General features: G+C 41.4%; 1 protein-coding gene across 1 annotated transcript; it reads right to left on the bottom strand.

Annotated features, from left to right (window-relative positions):
• Nucleotides 1-7,849: 7,849 nt before the first annotated feature.
• On the bottom strand, nt 7,850-21,026 carry LOC308294104 (extracellular calcium-sensing receptor-like; the record flags this gene model as incomplete). The annotated part of the gene is made up of 9 exons (XM_080736828.1): nt 7,850-8,152; nt 8,417-8,679; nt 11,843-11,966; nt 12,745-12,795; nt 14,549-14,824; nt 15,255-15,446; nt 16,103-16,372; nt 17,609-17,695; nt 20,760-21,026. The coding sequence occupies 9 exons, from the start codon at nt 21,024-21,026 to the stop codon at nt 7,850-7,852; spliced, it is 1,833 nt and encodes a 610-aa protein (XP_080592954.1).
• Between the last annotated feature and the right edge of the window lie 1,515 nt (nt 21,027-22,541).

The raw sequence follows: 22,541 nt of genomic DNA, 5'->3' as shown, positions 1-22,541 counted from the left end.
TAGACCAGAGAGGAACTAATGCTTTTGACACACATTTGATTATTGTTGAGATGAGGAGCTGACAGACAGTCGCTACATTTATAATGTGTACAACTTACAAGACAGGCTGGAGCCTCAATGATTTACTGCTGCAGACACTGCTTAACGACTGTGTGTGTGTGTGTGTGTGTGTGTGTGTGTGTGTGTGTGTGTGTGTGTGTGTGTGTGTGTGTGTGTGTGTGTGTGTGTGTGTGGTAAGTTCAGTCTGGGAACCTTTTTTCATATCAAGGACCATTATTTATTCGTTATTCGAGCCACAGACCACCATTTGATGAGAATTTAGCCTCTCAGACCCAAAACTTTTGGATATTTTGTTATCGTTGGGTATGATTTTGCCCCAAATTCCATGCTGTATTGATGTGGTAACAGGCAAAACGTTGATCAAAATAACAATTCTTCTACATCCTCTAATTGTGCGTCACTTCTTGTAAATTGAGTAATGCAAATGTTTAACAATAATTTAACTCTTGAGAGCGTAAAATGAAATCAAATATTTGGTTTCATTTTGCGCTCTCAAGAGTTAAAGATCTATGAGGGTCTATCTGGTTACCAACTCTCCATCGTTTAGCTGTGGACCACTAGGGCATTCACCAAAGTCGAATATTCGCTTATTTTATTTTTTATTTTAATTGTTTTCTCTTTAAAAAATATATAGTTTATAAAGCTTGGCAAGATAGGAAGTCATAAGAATGAGTTATCAATGCCCCTGGTGGATGAATTTGTTAATGCTCTATATACCAGGGGTTCTCAAAACCTTTTAGGCTGTGACCCCCAAAATAAACATGTTTGAACTGGGGACCCCCACCCTGACAAGCACTTGGAATTGTAGGTATTACATTTAATCACACATAATCACAACGCCTCGCAACGCGAGGCGTTGTGAGCATGTAGATCGGCTATTTTCACAACGTTCGCCTCTTGCTGACTGATTTGACAGTTTGGCCAGTCCTGTCGAATATTCGACTATTCGAATACTTTGAGGTCGAATAATTCGAATACTAAAAATCACTATTCGTGAATGCCCTAGTGACCACCTCAAGGACCACTGGTGGTCCCCGGACCACTGGTTGAGAACCACTGCTCTAGAGTTACGGAAAAGTAGGCCTGATTGTGCTCGGATACAGTTCTCAAAACACAGTCATACTCTGCACAGAGACCTACATGGAAGGGCTCTGGCTATAATAAACACAGTCATACTCTGCACAGAGACCTACATGGAAGGGCTCTGGCTATAATAAGAACAAAACACAGTCATACTCTGCACAGAGACCTACATGGAAGGGCTCTGCATAGAGACCTACATGGAAGGGCTCTGGCTATAATAAACACAGTCATACTCTGCACAGAGACCTACATGGAAGGGCTCATACTCTGCACAGAGACCTACATGGAAGGGCTCTGGCTATAATAAACACAGTCATACTCTGCACAGAGACCTACATGGAAGGGCTCATACTCTGCACAGAGACCTACATGGAAGGGCTCTGCACAGAGACCTACATGGAAGGGCTCTGGCTATAATAAGCGTAACAAATCACAATGTGTTGGTGTTTCTGTTAAGACGCATGCTCTAAGACTTGTGTCTTAACTGGAATCCATTCCAACATGTGTGTTCCTTTGAAAGCAAAGGCCAGAAGAAACAACTTTACATCAACCCTGGCATCTGAACAGTGTGCTAACAAGCCCCCTTCTGTTTAGTTGAGAACTAGCTAATACGCTGAAGATAAAGATCCCTTTAAAACAATTCTGAGGGTCATTTAAAGGTCTACTCAAGGCTTATGTGTGCAAGCCAGATAGTTTATAAGTTGATTCAATATTTACTTTGTTGTCCGCCCAGCCCCCAAAATGGAATAAAGGCCGACATTTTATTTTAATTTTTTTCCTAATGGCTGGCCTGGACCGGCCGGGAATGAACCGGCCGTTCGGGAGTTGTCCCGCTTTTCCCAATGGCCAGCACGTCCCTGGGCATATCGATGCCCGAACCATTTTAGCTGTCTCCTTCATTTTATCAGACGTGTTCATTCTTTATTAGGCGCCAACATGTGTCGGCACCAGCCTTTCTCAGAGCATATAAAGAAGTTGTCTGTCTGTCTGTCTGTCTGTCTGTCTGTCTGTCTGTCTGTCTGTCTGTCTGTCTGTCTGTCTGTGGGTCGGGTCGGGTCTGTGGAGGTTGCCCTGAATCTGTGTGTGTGCATGTGTCTCTGAGAGGTATCTGGGTAGAAGTATAAATATCATAAGATGTAAATAGATAGATTATTTTGATTATTATTAATTCATTGTCACTTATTTGATAGGAGAGGAGAGGATCACTTACTTTTAGCTGCCATGTAACAGCTGTCATTCTATTAGGGAGTAGCCTGTCACTGCCCTCTACTGGTTGAATGACATATCATATTTATTTAGCGGTTAAGCAACATGATACAATCATGTCTTTCAGCTGAATGTAGTTTGCAGGAATTCTTATAGCATAGTTACAACATTTAAAAAGATTATAGTTAAACAAAAATAATTGGTCAAAGTGTGTGTGTGTGTGTGTGTGTGTGTGTGTGTGTGTGTGTGTGTGTGTGTGTGTGTGTGTGTGTGTGTGTGTGTGTGCGTGCGTGCGTGCGTGCGTGCGTGCGTGCGTGCGCGCGTGCACTTAGTATAAGGGAATGTGTGAGTGGACGGGTGTAGGAAGGGTGTGTGTGATTTAACAGTGATTTACTGTATGTATGTTATAGTGTAGTAGACTAGAGGAATGTCACATGTCAGTATAAGGGTGGGTGACGTGACGTAGCGTTTTCGCTGTCCTCGGTGTCAAACATGTATAAATAAAAAATATATTTGTCAAAAACCTTCTGAATATTGTGCAGGACATTAAGCTTTATGTGAACTTACTCAAGATTAAAACATTTCATTCCTCATTTCTTCAGAATCTTCAACCAAACATGGTAAATGTCATCTGGTGTGACTGTCCCGACCTTGTTTCTCAAAGTGGGAACTTGAATAAAACTAAGAAAAAGAATTGCTAAAATTCATTTAAAAATGAATTTAGGCAAAAAAAATGTCTATTTGTGAGCCTATATCTTTTCAAAGTCCAAGCATAATGTTTTCAGTCATTTCTGATCAAAAAGATTTTGTCCCCCAAACCAAAATCATCTGGTGTGACACTAGTTTGGAAAAATTAAACAGGCAATAATTTGGACACCTACTGGGCTAGAGAGGTCCTTCTTCTGTAAGGCTATTCAGCACTCCCAGCACAACTGCAAGACAGGTGTCTGAGGTGAGTTATGATTTTAACATTTTCATGAAATGCCATCTTGTTGAAACTTTGACAAGTGTGGCACTTCTGGATGTCATCTGGTGTGACACCTTTTTCATTAATAAAGCAAAAGTTATTTGAAACTTTGGTCATAATTACATGTAAATCTAGGTTGTTTTGTTATAGCTAGCATGTTGTTAGCATGCTAATGTGTACCTGGTAGCCTCAAGGTAGTCCTAAATGCAGAAAACGTCATCTGGTGTGACACTTCGTCATCTGGTGTGACATATCTGCTTGTCACGCCAGATGACTTGATTGTCACACCAGATGATATATACTGTATTTTCCTACAGACATAACAATAAATAACAAGTCCCATGTTTCTTTTGTCCATTTAAAACATTTTAACATGTTTAAAACAACGTTTTAAACATTTTTACATAATTTAATTTAGCTTCATTCGGTGATACAGCAAATTCATCAGACAGAGCAGAAACCCCTTCACAGAAACCTAAACCTTATATTGTGGTAACACTTTATAATAACTATCCGTTATAAGCAGTTAATATAAGACACTTGACAACAGAAAATGGGTGGTACAGAAAATGTGATTTTATTATTTCCAAAATACACAAACATACTGTATAGTGATGAATGAATGGATATGGAGGAAGGGCATTTAAACAAAACCATAGCTGTTCTTATCCTTACTTGGATACAGCAAAACAAAAAAAAGAAGGAAAAAAAGTAGGACTACTAGTTATAGATTTAGCACAATTCAAATAAATTGATTAATTTGGACTCACTGATGTGTTCAACCAGAGGCTCAGTGCGATTGCAAGTCATCAGCTCAACTGGCTTCATCAGGTGAAGCAGTTCAGACACATCAAGGAGAGCATCCAACCCAATGAAATGGTCTTGCATATAGACTTTTCTGAGAACTATGCATGTAAACTAAACACAGAGATTCAGGCGTTTCATTTTGGTGGCAATAGGCAGCAGGCAACAGTGCATACCGGAGTTGCCTACTCAGTCAGTGGCTCCCAGTGCTATGCCACCATTTCACAGTCCTTACGCCATGATGAGCGTGCTGTGTGGGCACACATCAAGCCAGTTATTGATGATTTCCGAGGAAAACAAGACAATGCAATTGACACCCTGCATGTCCTCAGTGATGGGCCAGCAACCCAGTACCGGAATCGCACAAACTGCTTCCTCATGAGCAGCATTCCTTATACATGGGGATTCAAGAGGGTCACCTGGAACTTTTCAGAGCGTTCCCATGGAAAGGGCGCACCTGATGGTGTGGGAGGGGTGCTGAAGCGTAAGGCAGACATGTATGTCCTCGGAGGCAGTGACCTACAAACACAGAGGGATCTGTGTGAGTATTTACAGAAGTCCTCTGAAAAAGTCACTGTCATGTGGATCGAAGAAGAGAAGATATCCAACATGGATGAAATGGTCCCTCCATCAGTGCGTCCAGTGACTGGCATCAGCACTACGCACCAGGTTCTTTCTATCTTCCCGGGAAAGATAGTTTACAGAGACCTGAGTTGTTTCTGCCAGTTTCCTCAGATCTGCACCTGTCACAACCCACGGAAATTACAGTTCGACCAAGTCTCCAGGGCTGAGGTGCCAGGTGACAAGACAAGTGATGAGTAAGTATAACTAAATCATTCTCTTTGCCAATTTTATGATACCTGTAATTGTACCTGTTTAATGACAATAAAGTAACTTATGTCATCCATTCATTCCTTTTCTTCCTTAACTAAGTGGTGGCCCATCTGCGGAACTGCCCCCTTCCCAGGTCAGCTGCAGGCCCAAAACAGCTTCCGGAGCTCAGTGAGTATAACATACTTGGCAAACTTGAGGACTTGCTAGTAATTACATTTTACTACTAAAAACAATCTACCTGACAAATAAATTACATTTAAATGTCTCCTCCTGAAGGTCTTCTACTCAGGTGCTGGACACAAGTGCATCTATTGGAGAGGCCCAAGCTGAGGATTCAGACACCTCCTCAGATGAATACACACAAGGACAGTTTGTCATAATCAAATATGAGGGAAAGCCATATGTGGGGCAGATTGTTACCATTAATAAGGAGGGGCTAGAGATAAACTGCATGAATCAACTTGGAAAAATGAAAAATGGTTTTGTCTGGCCAAAGGGGCGAGACTGCATTTTCTACAAAGAGCAGGAAGTTGTCTGTGGCATAGCAGAACCGCAACAGGGCAAACGGTTTGCTACCCTCACCAAATGTGACTGGCTGATGTACAATACAGTCTAAATGTCTAGATACCCTCACCAAATGTGACTGGCTGATGTACAATGCAGTCTAAATGTCTATTCTAATCTAATCTAATACTTTTGTACTTTCACTCACTGGACTGGACAATGAGGTAAGGTAGGACCCGAGACAAACATAGCGAAAATAGCTGATCTACAAGCTCTCAACGCATTGTGCTGCGAGAGCTTGTAGATCAGCTATTTTCGGAGTTGCACAACCCAGCACTCTTTAGCTAGTGGAGATGTGGTGTAACGACATGATTCGTAAATAAATTTGTTCAACTCAAAATGCTGTGTTCAAGTTCAGGAGACTTCGGAAAAAAGTAATACACCTGAATGCTGAGTTGTTTCCAATAATTGGTGTTAATAAAATGTTGCCTTGGCTCCCAGTGTGGCTATGCACCTTATTGTCTCTTTAAGATCCTTATGCCGTGGGCCGGCAGAAGACTTAGGTGTGCGTAGCATTCCTGTGCACATCCTCATCATCCATCTACTACTACAATTCTTTGTTATCCTATGTTAAGGCCCAACAATACTATCCTGTTCAGAAATATTAAGGCCATGTTATTTAATGTTAAACAATTTTACTGTTGCTGTTTTTCCTGGGTAATTGTTTAATCAATCAGTAAAGTTCAGTACTCACTAATAGGTAGGTTAAAACACAGTTTGCTTTGACACATGAAGATATGGTCATCTGGTGTGACACTAAGTCATCTGGTGTGACATTCCAAATAGTGAGAAATCATACCTTTATTAATGATGAAACCGAAAAAATGTGTATGGTTTACATAGAAAATAGTATCAGGAAGAGTCACAAATATTTGTGTAATTTTAAAGAAAGTTTTTGTCAGAATAAAATTAAAATATGTTGAAAGATCGACAACATGGGCCTCACACAGAGTGTTGATTATGAAAAAAATATACAGATTCAATTAATTTTCACAAAACTATAGTGGATCACAGGTTAGTTATGATAAAGGACTTTGATAAAGTGAGTAACTTAAGAAAGGTGTACTCCATTTTCATTTTATGAACAATTATTGTCATGTCACACCAGATGACGGTTTTAGGCACAAGTACAACAAACTGCTCAATAAAGTCTGATTCCAATAAAATATCTAAAAACAAAATGTGTTTCCATAAAGTTGAGAGTGAGTAGAACAAAAGTAAATAATTTTTATGCCTGCTATTTAAAGTTTTTTAAAAAACATGTTTTTTGGGGCGTCACGTCACTGACCCATAACTCTATTGTGTGAATATAGTCATAACAGCACTCCACCTCTTAATACGTCATTCTACAGGATCTGTAGTCTATGGTTACAGGTGTAAATCAGTGCAATTAGAAATGCAGTTCCTGCTGAAACTGTGTGGGCTCGCTGAAAACACACACAAAGTATATTATATACAGTAGAAAATGTACACATCCCTCCTCAGGCGGACTTTAGATTCAGCTCAAGCCCAAGCAGTAATATAAATGGTAAGACAGAATTCATTTCCCAGAGGAATCCACTGGGAAACTGTTTTTTTTTCTCCATTTTGGGCTGTGATAGAAATCTAGATAAATGTAACTATTAATTTGTTTCTAAAGTAACCAGAAGGTCATGTCATTGGCATAGTGTCGTGTCAGGGTTTATATTCTAAGCTTTAGACCAACTGTGGAGTGAGTCACTCCCTCACCTGTCACCAGAATGTCGTGCCCTGTCATCTAATTGTTCCTGACTGAAGCCTTATATGGATGTCTCTGATTTACCCCTTCTGCTATTCCTGTAATCCTGTTCTATATAAATGTGACGGTGCCCAGGGAACGGGAGCAACACTTGGCATGCGTGTTGGCTCAGAGCTCTTGATTATGTTGTTAATAAATATTGTACTCACTATCACTCCACCCTATGGAAATTCAATTATTATATTAGTATAGTATGATGTTTGAAGAATTCTATTACAGGGCTCACTTATAGGCTTAAGCGAGCCCACAATTAGTTTTTGTGCAAAGAGGGAGAGTGAAGAGAAAATTCTAAGATATCTACATACGGGTGTATAATAAACAGCAGGTATGTACATGAAGTTAGACATACAGAAAGGTGCAAAAATGAGGTAGGTCCAAATAGCAGCAGGTACTGTATGTACATGAGGTTATAGACTTTAAGGTGCAAAAGGCATGAACTTCCCCCGTTTTCCTCCATTGTCCCCTTCGACCTTCCATAAATATTGACCAACATATTCAATTACTGTTATATAAAATACACACAGAGACAAAGTATTATTATTGAATTTCTGCTTCTAGGTGGCACCTCGACCCATGATGGACTTCTTGGTGTTTCTCTCGGGTTTCAAAAGCATTATATAACACTTTGGTCCAAACAGTGCCAACAAAAGGCCAAAACTAGACGCTAAAATAGCAAACACCTCCACTACATCGGCATATTTGCCCGGAGAGCTGACGTATGCTGGGATGAAGGCGATCCACACGGCACAGAATATCAACATGCTGAACGTGATCAACTTGGCTTCGTTGAAGTTGTCTGGAAGATTCCTTGCCATGAATGCTAAAATGAAGCTCAGAAGTGCCAGTAAACCAATATAACCCAGTAACACTGCAAAACCAACTGTTGATCCCACATCACACTCATAGACTATCTTATCACTGTGGTATTGAGTGTTCTTATGAGGAGCTGGTGAGGCGGAAACGAGCCATACGATACAGACAATTGCCTGGATGGAAGTAAGAGCCAGAACGGTTCCTCTCTGCTGTATTGCACCGAAAAACCTCATAATGTCTGAACCTCCAGGCTTGGAGGCCTTGAACACGGCCAACACCACCATAGTCTTTACCAAGATACAACTAACAGACAACACGAAACTGATCCCAAACACTGCATGTCTCAGCTGGCAGGTCCACATCATGGGACGACCAATGAACAGAAGAGAACACAAGAAACATAGCTTGAGTGACAACAAGAGCAGAAAGCTGAGTTCTGAGTTGTTGGCGCGGACCATGGGTGTGTCTCGGTGATATATGAAGATTCCCAGGACAACGGCGCAGGTAAGTGTGCCCAGCAGTGAGATGGTCGTCAAGGAGATACCCAGGGCCTCGTGGTAGGAGAGGAACTCTATGCTCTTAGGGACACAGTGGTCACGCTGGGGACTGGACCAGAAGTCCTCTGGACAACTGGTGCACTCTGTAGAGTCTGACAAAGAGTAGGAGACTAGAAAAGAAAATTCCTACGAAATTTTAAGTGTGCCTGCAGCTTGCTAAGTGTATGCATTAACATTTTTAATATTAGCATTTGTAGCATTAGCATTAAAAACATTTAAAATTAGCATTAGCATTTTAATGTTAACATTAGCATTTTTAGCATTAGCATTAGCAGAAGTAGCGGTTAGCATTAGCGGTTAGCCGTTAGGTCTGTCGGACCACCCACCGAAATTGAGACCAGTAACATGTTGGGAACTGGAGTTATGGCTGTTTAAAGCCCTGCCAATAGGAAGCCAGAGGGGGCGGGGATTATCATTACAGCTCGTCCCTATTGGCCATCTAAGTACTCACGCCAGGTTTCGAGACGGTAACATGCTACAAACTGGAGTTATAGCTGTTTAAAGCTCAGCCAATAGGAAGATGGGGGTGGGGCTTAATAGGGGGGCGGGGCTTAAGTAATACGTCCCTATTGGCCGTTTAAGTCCAGACACCAAGTTTCAAGACGGTACCACCGCAATATATACATCAAAACGTGCGGCTCAGCCGGGAATAGGTTGCTATTACTTTTCTTTCCAATCCGCGTTACCATGGCGACGTAATTCGCAAAAAACTACGCCCAAAAACCCCATTGACTTTGAATGGGGGACATCGAACAAAGAAAACTGAACATTTGGCGCCACATAACTCTGGCATAATTTTGCCTAGCAACCTCATTTAAACTTTAAAATCCTCACACGACTTTGGACTTTTTTCCGGCCAATAGGGACGAGATGTAATTGATTTAGCCCCGCCCCCTCTGTTTTCCTATTGTCTGGGCTTTAAACGGCCACAACTCCAGTTCACAGCATGGTACCGTCTTGAAACTTGGTGTCTGGACTTAAAAGGCCAATAGGGACTTGTTACGTAAGCCCCACCCCCTCTTAAGCCCTGCCCCTATCTTCCTTTTGGCTGAGCTTTAAACAGCTATAACTCCAGTTTGCAGCATGGTAAGGTCTTGAAACTTGGCGTGAGTACTTAGATGGCCAATAGGAATGATCTGTAATTGTTTAAGCGAACCCCCTCTGCCTTCCTATTGGCTGAGCTTTAAACATCCATAACTCCAGTTTGCAGCATTGTACTGTCTCGGAATTTGGTGTGTGTACTTATACGGCCAATAGGAATGATCTGTAATTGTTTAAGCGAACCCCCTCTGCCTTCCTATTGGCTGGGCTTTAAACATCCATAACTCCACTTCCCAACACATTACTGGTCTCAAACTCGGTGGGTGGTCCCACAGTCCCAACTGCTAACTGATAATGCTAACCGCTACTGCCGCTAATGCTAAGCTAAAAATGTTAATGCTAATGTTAACACATGCTAATGCAAACAAATGCTAATTCTAAAAAATGCTAATGCTAACACATGCTAATGCTAAAAATGTTAATGATAATGTTAACAAATGCTAATGCTAAAAATGCTAATGCTAAAAATTTAAATGTTAGAAATGCTAATGCTAATGCTAGCTAATGTTAACACCTTGACGTCCGAAATAGAATGGTGGTTGGTAGATTAGCCGTGACATTTCTATTATTGTATTGTGATCTGAGACATAATATTATGTTTATAAACATGACCCCGCAGCCCCTCCATCTTGAACAGCGCCGCTGTTTTTTCTTTTTTTTTTCCCCCAGGCCAGTAACTCACCATGATTTTCTCGATTTCCGTTGGGATAGAATGGGGGTTTTGGCCGATCGTCGATGTCCCCGTGCGTTTCGCGTGCGCGATCCTTTCACGTAAATGTCCCCGCAAATAGTCCATGTGTGACTGAAGAACAGAACTGAAAAGTTTCGCTAGCATAGCCCCAAGCATGGCTGCTGTAGGAGCTCGAGTGTGCAGACAGCAAACGGATGGCTGGGAGTAGCCTTGGAGAAGGAGAGGCGCTGACGTCACCTCTGCTTCATGCACGGTCTGCATGAGCTATCAGTGCACGAGTGGTGACTAGGGAAGGTTAGACGATCGCCGATTTTCGGATCAAAAGCTTTTATTCCGGTTTTAAAGACAAAGTCCGGGAATGTACGACGTGGCTGAGAGTCCCTGGGGGGATGTGCGATATAGTACGGTTTTAACATTAAGGGGCTCCCCGTGGCTTAGAAGGTGTTAATACTAAAAATGCTAAAGCTAAAATGCTAATGCTAGCTAATACAAATGCTAACACCAACCACTACACAAGGTTGCACACACTTAGCTAGCTGCAGGCACACTTAGAAATGTTCTTTTCTAGATATTATTATATTGTGAAGTATGGCCGATTACAATAAGTGTTTTGCCATTGCTTGGCAGGCACACTTAATTAAAGGGACAAGTACAGTGCAGTATTACAAAAACAAAACCTCGGTTCGAAGTGGAGCAGTGAATTTGAGTAGTTCCAGATCTATGTTTTTTGTTTCTGTGTTCTAGATCTATGAATTATATGTGTTCTACATCTATACATTCTGTGCTTTCTAGTTTTATGTTTAGATTGATTCTATATGTTCTAGAGCTATATTTTTACATTCTATGTGTTCTAGAGTGTGCGTGCGTGCGTGTTAAGTTTGCCTGACCTGCTTAACAGCGCTCCTCCTTTAACTCCACGGTTTCACCGCTCCAAAAATAACCTACTGTACATTGCTCCATAGACTTTCAGATTTCATATCACCCCAGAGGAAGAGAGATAGTCTGTTTTGTGAACTTGGTCAAATTGAAAATGAGGTAAAAGAAAATGTGTTTGAATACCCTAAATATGATGATTTAAGAGAGTAAAATGTCTTCTATTTGTGTTGATTTCCTTGCGTTGATTGTTGATTTTTCGAGATGATTATAAAATACTTTACATATGTTTAAGGAAAGGCGATTTTGTTGCGGCAAATCCTATATGTGAAGCTTGGGTGAGAACACTCTGTTCTGTTAATCCTGGGCTGCAATGCATTTATGTGAATACAAACACGCTGTAATTGTAAAATGGTTTCTAATAAACACATGAAGGTTGGGCACGACAGCAGGACACGACAATAAAGTAATCAATCAGTCAAATCAATCAAAGCCACATAATATAAACCTACCGGTCTCGTTGCTGACCCCTCCCTCAGAGCAAGCGATGCAGTCAAAGCAGCAGACAGGTTGTCCTTTCCTTCTGGCCACACGGGTTCCAGGGGAACAGCTCTCACTGCACACTGACCGAGGAGGCTACGGAGGAAAGTAAGGATGGTTAATGTCCGTCTTAACCCATTTAGGCCTAGAATTATTGAACGCTTTAACCGGTGAAAAATAGCAGATATACGAGCTTGTAGATCTGCTATTTTTTTTAAAGTTGTGAAAATGTGTGCAAATCTTGGACTATATATGTATTTTCAAAGCGAACGTTTGTATCTCAAATTTTGCTTCATGGGTGGTCCCTGGAACGAAATATTTTGAGATGCGGGTCCGTGGCCAAATAAATATCATTTTGGGGGTCCTTCACATGAAAATGTTTGAGAACCACTGACATAGTAGACTCTCAAGAACAGACTAACTGAGCCCCATTTAAGTGAAAAGGACCTTTTCTTTGACGATGGCTATAGCCAGATTGCTGACATAGAAACATAGGTTTTTCAAAAAGTCTTAGAAGGATTCAAAAGACACTTATAGAATCGGGTAAAAATTCTAATTTTCACGATTTTTCGCTGTGAGCTTGTATATCTGCTATTTTTCAATAGTTAAAGCATAAAATGATAATACACAATACTGTGTACCCGTTTTGAATGAGTTCACATCATGAGCTCAAGATTTGCTAGCCAGATTAACCTTTTTGGATTCAAAGCTCCAGAAGATGATGTCTTGGTCGAGGGTAAGTTCTTCATCTCCGGAGGCTGACTTCTTGAACACGCCTACGTTGATGACCTTTACGCTTCCGTCAGGGAGCCACACCCAGTTGATGATGTCATAGATTGGTAAAGCATCACCATAATTTCTCATCAAATATTACCTCATCCCCAAATGATGTGGTAAAGTTGATCTTTTCCAGGTAATACACGAGCTAGAAATGGTTATGAGCCAAATTATCAAGAGAGTCACAGGAAAGTACTATGTGTAATATCGTCTCCAGGGACGTGCTGGCCATTGGGAAACGGTCGGTTCATTCCCGGCCGATTCATTCCCGGCCGCTCCAGGCCATTTTGGGGGCTGGGCAGAAACCTTGTATCTCCAAGTTTCAAATGCATACATTTTTTCGCAAAGCAAAGCCCTGCTTCATCATATAAGGCCGTTTCACAAAAGTAGTGAGAAAGTAGTAGATCGGCTGTTTTCACTAGTTTAAATCATTTTTAAAATGATAAATACAAAACAAACGGTTCTGGACATACAAGGTTTCCACCCGACAACGACGAAATATAACTCATGTACAGAAATTGGCCCACTGTCTTGTCACTTGTCATGATCTGAAATGGCAAATCTTTGAGTAGCAGCAGCGCTATAGAGAGATCTCTCCCTATAGCGCGCAATGAGGGCCTCTCCAACTCTTTTTCCCGGGCTGAATCAGGGGCCCAGCACGTCCCTGATCGTCTCCGTCGGGTGGAAACCAAAACATTTTAGGATTCAAATTCAAAAACATCAAAAGTAGCAGATCTACCAGTTCAAAAACTCGTCACTTTGCGTCGCGTTTTGAGCATTGCAGATCTGCTACTTCTGTTGCTTTTTTGTGACACTGTAAATGATCAAGTAGGCCTGGCATTCATTTACGAAAACACACAACAAGTTAAAGTTATACCATGTAACTTTTTTTATAAAACAAATCTTAAAATTGTCCTAACTCTTAAATCGCTAAAGTTTTAGAACACCCACTCCGTTATTTTCAGCTTCTGAAGCCTTCTCTTTATATGTTTTCTATGATCCTGACCGGGGTCCGGTTTTCGCGCAAAAATTACGTCATCATACACTACTGGCCAATCACAGCGAGGGTTATACACTGCCGGCCAATCACAGCACATCTTGAAGTGGGGTCGCTTGACGCTAGCTATCACAATAGGGCGGCCATATTTGTAGGCGCCCGTGTGTCTCTATCTATACTCGGGTGAAACACTCCGTTTCTCCGGAATGCCTGAACGCACAGGAACCAGGGACCCCTCTAAAGATAGATCTCGGCGAGGTGGAGGCAGACGCGGGGGTGACGTGGGGGTGTGAGGCCCGGTCCGCGGCGAAAAACGGCCGAAAGACGCGGACGCTACTGACCACTAGTTGAGCAACTTACACAGTATAGCTTTAAAACATGGAGATAAGAGGTTTCTGCCCGACAGCAACGATATACAAAATAGTTACATTGCAGAGAGCTGCGCTCCAAGAAGCAAACTAAATTACAATACAACTGCCAAAACCATATTATGCGCCCAGCAGGACCCAGAGGTCAGCTGACCAGGGTCTACTGGTCATTCCTTGTACCAAGTTAATCACCACAAAGGTGACAGAGCCTTTCAGTCTGTATTATGTGCATAGACTCTGGAATGCCCTTCCTCGTGGCCTGAGAGTTGCGGTGTCTGTAGATATTTTAAAGAATCAGCTAAAAACACTACTGTTTCAACATGGATTTGGGGAATGCTTCTCTTCCAGGAATGAATGTAATGCAATTCATTATACTGTGTCTGTAGTTTATTTATGTATTATTTATTTAGTTTTATACAAGATTTTTAAAGACATAAAGGCATACAAATGTGGTTTTTTTCACATGAATGGTTCTTGCTGTAAATGTACTTACTTTGCTGACTTACTAACTAAACAGTTAAACTGTGAATTTCTACCTGCCATGGCTGTACGGTCTGCAGACTGGCACAGCTGTGCCCACTGAAAGGTCCTCTTCCTGGCACACACTGCAACATGTCATGGAGGGCGTGTGCCAGGGTATGCACAGCCTTGTAGACGTTATACTCCGTCCTGAGGTCCGACACGTCAAAGAGTGTAGCTTCTGCTGTTCCCAGGGCCTCCTGTCCAGTACACACAACTCCACCAGCATCCACCCACTCTGATGGAAGGGGTGCAAATTTACACTGAAATGTGTGCTCCCAAAACTGCCTCACCTGAAGAAACACCATCAATACTTAACACATCATAACACCGGGAAATGGGCATGTTACGATTCACTCCACTCGGTTCACAATACGATTTTTCAAGATTTTTTTTAACTCATTTTCACCACTTTTTAACCACTTTAACCATTATTTTATACCTTGGATATTCAGAAATAGCAGATACAAGCTCATTGCGTGTCACTTCGTGCCGCACTATTTTTGAGACTGGGTTTGGTGGCCAAATACTTATGATTTTGGGGTCCTTGACATGAAAAGATTTGAGAACCACTGACATATAATCGTAGGTTTTTCAGAAAACTGTTAGATTTTTGTAGAATCGGCCCCAGGTCTTAAAGCGATTAATTGAACGTAATACCTTCGGGAACATTTAAACACAAAATGTCACAGTTTACACACAGACTTTAACAAAAGGACCCACTAAGGTATTCTCCTGGCTGTTGTCAGGATGTATGTTCAACCAGAAGTCCCTGAGACCCGGTAACTCTCCCCGGCGGATGTTCACCCCCAGGACCCTCACGTAGGGCCTGAAGTGAGGGGTCTGGAGGATGTCGGCAGTCATCCAGCCCACGTCTGATACGAACTGCAGCCCTGTGACTTTCTGCTTCACCACCTGTTGATTGGGATGGAAAATGTCATGCTTCACTGTCGGGCAGAAACCTTGCATCTCCAAGTTTCAAATCTGTACGTTCTAAGTAAAGCCCTGCTTCATCATACAAGGCTGTCGCACAAAACTTTATCACGGTGACAATCCTTTGAATGTTTTTCAGTTGGGCCTTTTGACTCAGGGGCTTTCAGCTTTCAGGATGTAACCAAAAATACACAGGGAAGGCAAGTTTGCACATTATAACCACACCCTGTGGTCTATTAGAGTAATGTTAACTTCATAGACACAGAAACAGTACAAAACTATGGCACCACCTCTCTAAGTCTTTTTTTTAATAATAAAAAGGAATGATTCAGGTTTCTACCCGACAACGACGATATGTCTGTCTGTCTGTCTGTATGTCTGTATGTATGTACTGTACTGTCTGTATGTACACGTGTACAGTATGCATGTATGTATATTTAAAAAAAATGAGCACAGTTATAATTCAGTGTTCTATAAACTATCAAGTCAAATGCAGAATGTGCAGAATGTGGGCAGAATGTGGCCTTAGCAGATCAGTGACGTACTATTGCAGTGCTATAATCCATACAGGCCTTTACAAATAAGTTTACAAACATTTCAATGTTTCTATATTCCAAAGTAACATATATCATACCAACCTCTTCCATCACATAAACCACATTGAACCCATACATAAATTCAACGACAATGCGAGCTGTGGACTTCTTCATCACGGTGACAATCCTCTGAATCTCAGCCCGGTCACCGTCCCAGGGAATAGCCTCCGCGTAGGCCAGACAACCCAGACCAGACCGGGCCAGGTCACCCTGGAAGATCTGGGCAGCGTCCCGGCCGTAGTTATCATCGTTAAACAGCAGTCCTACCCAGGTCCACCCAAACTGTTTCATAATCTGGAGCATAGCTCGTATCTGATTGGATAAAGAAAGGGAGTGATTAGGCTAGATCATACATGGGCAACTGGCGGCCCGGGGGCCACATGCGGCGCCCACCTTCACTTAATGTGGCCCGCAGTTTAATATTGGAATACTGATAGGCTTATAGTATTGATTTCAGCTGTTACAATTCCATTTACAACCATGCAAACATGACTCGCTTTAATTACTTCAGTCTATATTAGTAGCTTAATGACATGGCACTAGTCTTTTTTATGTGCAATATATTTGTAAGTTCACAAAGTTAACATAAGAACATATAAATGCATTTGAAATTAAATACAATGTTTACTTTTCCGGATTCCAATTCAAAAATAGCAAAAATATTTTCGCTATTTTTTGACTGTAGCCTATACAGTATGCATTGTGGCCCTCTGGAGTGAATGTGAAAATATGGTGTCCCTTTCCATCATCAAAGTTGCCCACCCCTGGGCTAGATTATTCACATTATAGAATCAAAAGGGTTTAGGCTATTTGTCACTTGTATGTTGCAAGAAGCAAAATGTCGATGGGACATGTTCCTCAAAGACTGCTCACACTGCAATATAATTTATTTAGTTGTCCATTATTATTATTATAATTTATTAATTTTTTGAGGGGGTGGCAGTGGCTCAGGGGTAGAGTGGCCGGTAGAGCGGCTGGATGGAGAACGGCAAGGTTCCCATCTCGATCCCGGGCTCCCCCAGAGTTGGTGTCGAAGAGTCCTTCAGCAAGACTCAGTCTGAACCCCATGGTTGCTCCCGGTGAGCAGGTTGGTGCCTTGCATGGTTTCCTCTGCCATCCATCGGTGTATGAATGTGTGTGTCAATGGGTGAAAGCACAATCTATGTAAAGCGCTTTGGATAAAAAAAAAAAAAACGCCATATAAAGGCACCATTTACAATTTAGGCATTTAGAAGACACTGGCATCAGTCTATATAAGATGCTATTCTAAATTACATTTTAGCCTAATATAACAATATAAATATTATTACTAGTGAGCTTGTAAATCGGCTTTTGAATAGTTTTTTTTTTTTGCCTCGAAAAGGTTTCAGGATAACACCACATCTCATGGGAGTCCATGGCACCAAATCATTTCAAATGGGGGTCCGTGGCTCAAATACAGATCAATTTGGGGATCCTTAGAACCACTGTGCTGTGAGTGAGTGTAATGGAGTGAGTGTAACATGTACAACCTGATTCCAAACACATCTCCTGTCTGTAGAAGTTCACCTGAGATGCAGAATTTGGGATAGTTCTAAAGAAGGATGGGAACTGATCCACGTCACTCAGGTAGGAGGACATGGCATGGTAACTGACCTGCAAAAAGCAAAACAAAACATCTGTTCTGTAATAATATACGACTTTATCGGTCAAATGATTCCTGCAAGAGCAGCGTCAGATGCTCCACTCCTGTGGCGTTGGAAGTTATTGGAAACACACACTCACACAGTGTCAGCCAGGGGCGTCAATTGGGTATGGCAGGGGTATGCAGCTGCCATACCCTGGGTCCAAGGGGGAACATAAAAGTTACTTTTAAATATAAATCCATGAATGTCACTTTGTCTATCTGTGCTGGTTATTATGTTGTTAAATTACAGTAAAATAACTACAAATGCAAAATGTTACAAAATGGTCACTTTAACAAGGTATGATAATTATATTCTCCACGCTTGTATTCTCCCCATCTTGATAGATAGATAGATAGATAGATAGATAGATAGATAGATACCTTTATTATCCCAAGGGGGAAATTCAGTTGCTCAGAGGCAGCACAGCAGTTAAGGTTACAAGTTACAGAGAAGTAAGAAAAAGAAAAAGAGTACTGTAGTATACAGTCAAGCACAAAAAAAGATAAATAAAACATAAAGTGTCGAAAGCTATTGCAAAAAAGAAGAAGAATATATACATAAAGTGACCACGAAACATTCAACGCTCATAAGTGACACGTCACACACACAAAAAAAGCTATACTCAAGCATAACTTAACAACCAGTGCCAAACAAAAGAGTGCACATAAAGCCTGTATCAGAGTGTACTGTGGAGACCTATCGACCGCAAATTTGAGGTGGAAAGCTTTCCACCTCAAGTCAGAAAATAAGTGCAGGCCATCATAGTCATAGTCACGGCCCACGGTGAAGTCCTTTACCCTGTTTAGACCGGTTCAGGTCGACCAATCAGTGAACGGGGTGTAGAGCCTGTCTGTCTGATAGTAAAAACAGAGAGATGTGTTGGGACTCACGGTGGAGAGCTTTCCACCGTGAGTGGAATGATGTAACGTTGTAGTTTCATGACTCAAAAAGACTCGAAAAGACTACACCGCGGTGTAAAGCCTTCCACCGCGGACCCGACTATGATACGGGCTTAACAGTCACTGCTAGTCAATGCAGTCATGCAACACAAGTATCACACCGCCATATCAACACCGCAATAATACACAGTACAACCAACACAACCCAATAGTGCATGACCAGAGAAAAAGTGACCAAAGTCAGTGCAAATAAGTCAAGAATATATATATATACATTAATAATAATACAATAATAATAATAAATAATCTTTCCTTTTAATGCAATAAAAGCCATTTGACAAAATGGTATACAGTATTCCCAGATTCCGCAGGTCAGCTGCACAGGTGCAATGCAAAATTGTTAATTGTGGCACGTTTACTACATGCCAAGTTTAGCTGCACTTGATAACCGTTCCAGGCTGCCATATCCCGCCCAAGAAACAAAACCGTAGAAACCCGGGGGAAAAAAAATGACAAAACTTGCAGGCATGCGCATGAGGACTCCCATCTTTGCCATACCCTAGCTTTTGCTGAACTGACGGCACTGGTGTCAGCCTTTGCCACTATGGCATTATATGGATCTTACGAATATGAACATTAAAACATTAACATTTAGCTTTTGTTGTGAAAGCACGCGCGCACAAAAGGTGTCTGCTTCATGTGTATGTACTCCGATCAGCTCTCTCTCTCTCTCTCTCTTTCTCTCTCTCTTTCTCTCTCTTCTCTCTCTCTCCCGAGACCACTTCCATGGTCTCATTACATGGTGTGGGGAGAAAAAATATGGCACTATACCATTGGTTGACTGATGATAAAAACATAGATACTGTAGATACCTTTATTATCCCAAGGGGGAAAATCTGTTGCCCAGAGGCAGCGCAGCAGTTTAAGGTTACAAGTTAAGTTACAAAGAGGTAAGAAAAAGAAGGAAAAAAAAGTACTCTTGTGTACAGTCAAAAAAAAGCAAGGCGCAATAAAAATAATACTGTATATACATAAAGTGTCCAAGAAACATTCAACGCTCATAAGTGTCACGGCACACACAAATAGCAATACTCAAAGCACAACTTAACAATGCAGTGCCAAACTAAAGTGTAGGCTACATAACAGTCAGTGCTAGTCAGTGCAACACAACACAACACAGGTATCTCACCGCCATGTCAACACAGCAATAGTACTCAATTCTACCAACACAACCCAATAGTGCAGGGCCAAAAATAAGTGTCCATAGTCAGTGCAAATAAATCAAGAATAAAAAAGCAAGAAAGGGAGCCACAGCAAGACGCCACAAGCAACCATCTCTGGAAAAGTACAACTTTCAGAGTCAGTACAACTTTTGTTGTATAGTGACAGTAACTTCAGTTGAGTTAGGTAACAGTTGTCCTAGGTTATCCTAATTAGGTAACAGTTGTCCTAGGTTATCTAATTAGGTAACAGTTGTCCTAGGTTATCCTAATTAGGTAACAGTTGTCCTAGGTTATCCTAATTAGCGGAACATACAAGGAATCAGACTTACTTGAATGACATACAGACTTACAAACAGGATCCTACAGGAACAATATGTTGCCTGCACGGTGCACATGTTGTGATGTATTTAGTATTTATCACAAAGTTATATCTACATTGATCACAGTGATTGAATTGCGACCGAAGGTTGCAGTTTACTATGAGAAACGTCACAGCTTGTCCGCGTCCGTCCGTCCGTCCGTCCGTCCGTCCGTCCGTGTAGACGTGTACACATTTTTATGGTCTATGTGTTTTCCACTCTGACATCAAGCTCTGATGTCACTGTGATGTCAGGGGCCCTTTAGGGCGAGGTCGCTCATCACCCTGAGGTGTCTTACTAGTAGATAAGGTTTGAGGTTGGAATGTTGTTATAATCACCACCCCTATTATGTACAACAAAATGCATTATATTTGACCAAGAGACCAGAGCAGAAAATCAAACCTTTAACACAGATGCATTGTGCTCCAACCTTTTGAAAACCTGCTTCACAATCTGCCAAGTAAACAAAATAATTAAGCATAATATAATATCGGTGATGTTTACCACCAAAATCACCAATATACAGGGGCGTTCAAGTATAAGAAACTTACCATGGGCACTTTGTACAAACCTAATATTCTAGATATGGCAATGCAATGTGTTGAAGAATCATCGCCCACGATACCGAGCACTGGAGGAGACCCAAGACAGCTCTCATCATCGTCCAGGTGAAAGCGCTCCTCTCTGCCACTGGCCATGGACAACGCAGCGCGGAAAGAAACACCCAGCGTGTAACAGGCATCGAAGACGTTATATCCCAGAGTCACGTTGGGCAGTAGGCTGGGGTTTCTGTTGATCTCTGTGATGGCAAACGCCATGGTCTGGGCCCATTTGAACCCTGGAATGTTAAATCTAACAGACAATTGTAAGCTTTAATATTTATCTTTGTATAAAACATCACTAATCCCAGTGGTGTCAATTCAGAAAAAGCTATGGTATGGCAACATGACTGAAGACACCAGTCATGTTTTGTGGCAGCGCCGTACATGGCAGCAGCCGTGCACCCTTAAATGCACAAATACATTTCGTTGTACTGTTTATGTGCTTGTATGTGTACTGTACTTTGGAAATGAGTTGATCGTTGACAATGAAACTGTGCCTGTACCTGTACTGTATTGTTACAATGACAAATAAACTCTAATCTAATCTAATCTAATGTTGCCATACCTTAGCAACAGGCATGATACATTTATTTTAAGAAGTACATTCTATTCCCCCCCCCCCCCCCCCCACCCCCCCGTTTCTACGGTTTCTTGGGCTCGATATGGCAGCCTGGAACGGTTGTTCAAGTGTGCAGCTAAACTTGGCATGTTAGTAAACGTGCCACAATTAACATAAATGAATTGCACCTGCGGAACCTGGAAATATACCATCTTGTCAAGATGGGGAGAATACAAGTGTGGAGAATATAATTGTAATACCTCGTTAAAGTGACCATTTTGTTAAGTTTTGCATTTGTGGTTATTTTACTGTAATTTCACAACATAATAACCAGAACAGATAGACAAAGAGACATTTGTGGATTTATATTTAAAAGTAACTTTTATTTTCCCCCCTGGACCCAGGTATGACAGCTGCATACCCCTGCCATACCCAATTGACGCCCCTGACTAATCCTATGGTACTATCTATCAAAGCAGCTCTCACTTGCTATTGCATTTGTGCAGAGGTGGAAAAGGTACTCACATGCTTATTTTACTTCAGAGTTCAAAGTTTACTTGAGTAAAAGTACAAAAAGGATTGGTATCAAAATGTAGCCTACTTAAAGTACCAAAAGTAAATGTAGTCATTGAGCACAATGTCCTATTTCACAAGTTCAAAATGTATGAAAAATATTTTGAGACGCACTGTGAGCTTGTAGATTGGCTATTTTCAAACAGTCGAAATGTCTAAAGGGCTGAAGTGGTGAATGTATGTTTTGTAATAATAATCCAAATCACAAAGTAACTACTGTAGTATCTAAAGTTTTCAAATACTGTAATTGTAGTCGAGCAAAAGTACAATATTTGCCAATGAGGTGTAGTGGAGTAGAAGTATATTGGAAATTGGAGAAACTCAAGTAAAGCACAAATACCTCAAAATGTGACTAAAGTGCTGTACTTGAGTAAACATACTACTTTACATCACTGCTAATTGCATTAGTGATACTCACTCATGGCAAGTCAACTCCGGTGGCTCGGAGGTGAAAGACAGCTCGGGGACATCTGCGTAGTGGTGGATGTGAAACAACCCGCCCAGAATGAAGTCTCCATCCTGGTAAATTCTGTTGACATTGAACTGTGCCTGTAGCTCACATACAGTGGAAGGAGAGGAGGGCAAAGGAGAGAAAAAAG

The sequence above is a fragment of the Nannobrachium achirus genome, assembly GCF_963921795.1.
Source record: "Nannobrachium achirus genome assembly, chromosome: 11".
Lineage (NCBI taxonomy): Eukaryota > Metazoa > Chordata > Actinopteri > Myctophiformes > Myctophidae > Nannobrachium > Nannobrachium achirus.
This window is presented reverse-complemented; position numbering and strand designations above follow the sequence as displayed.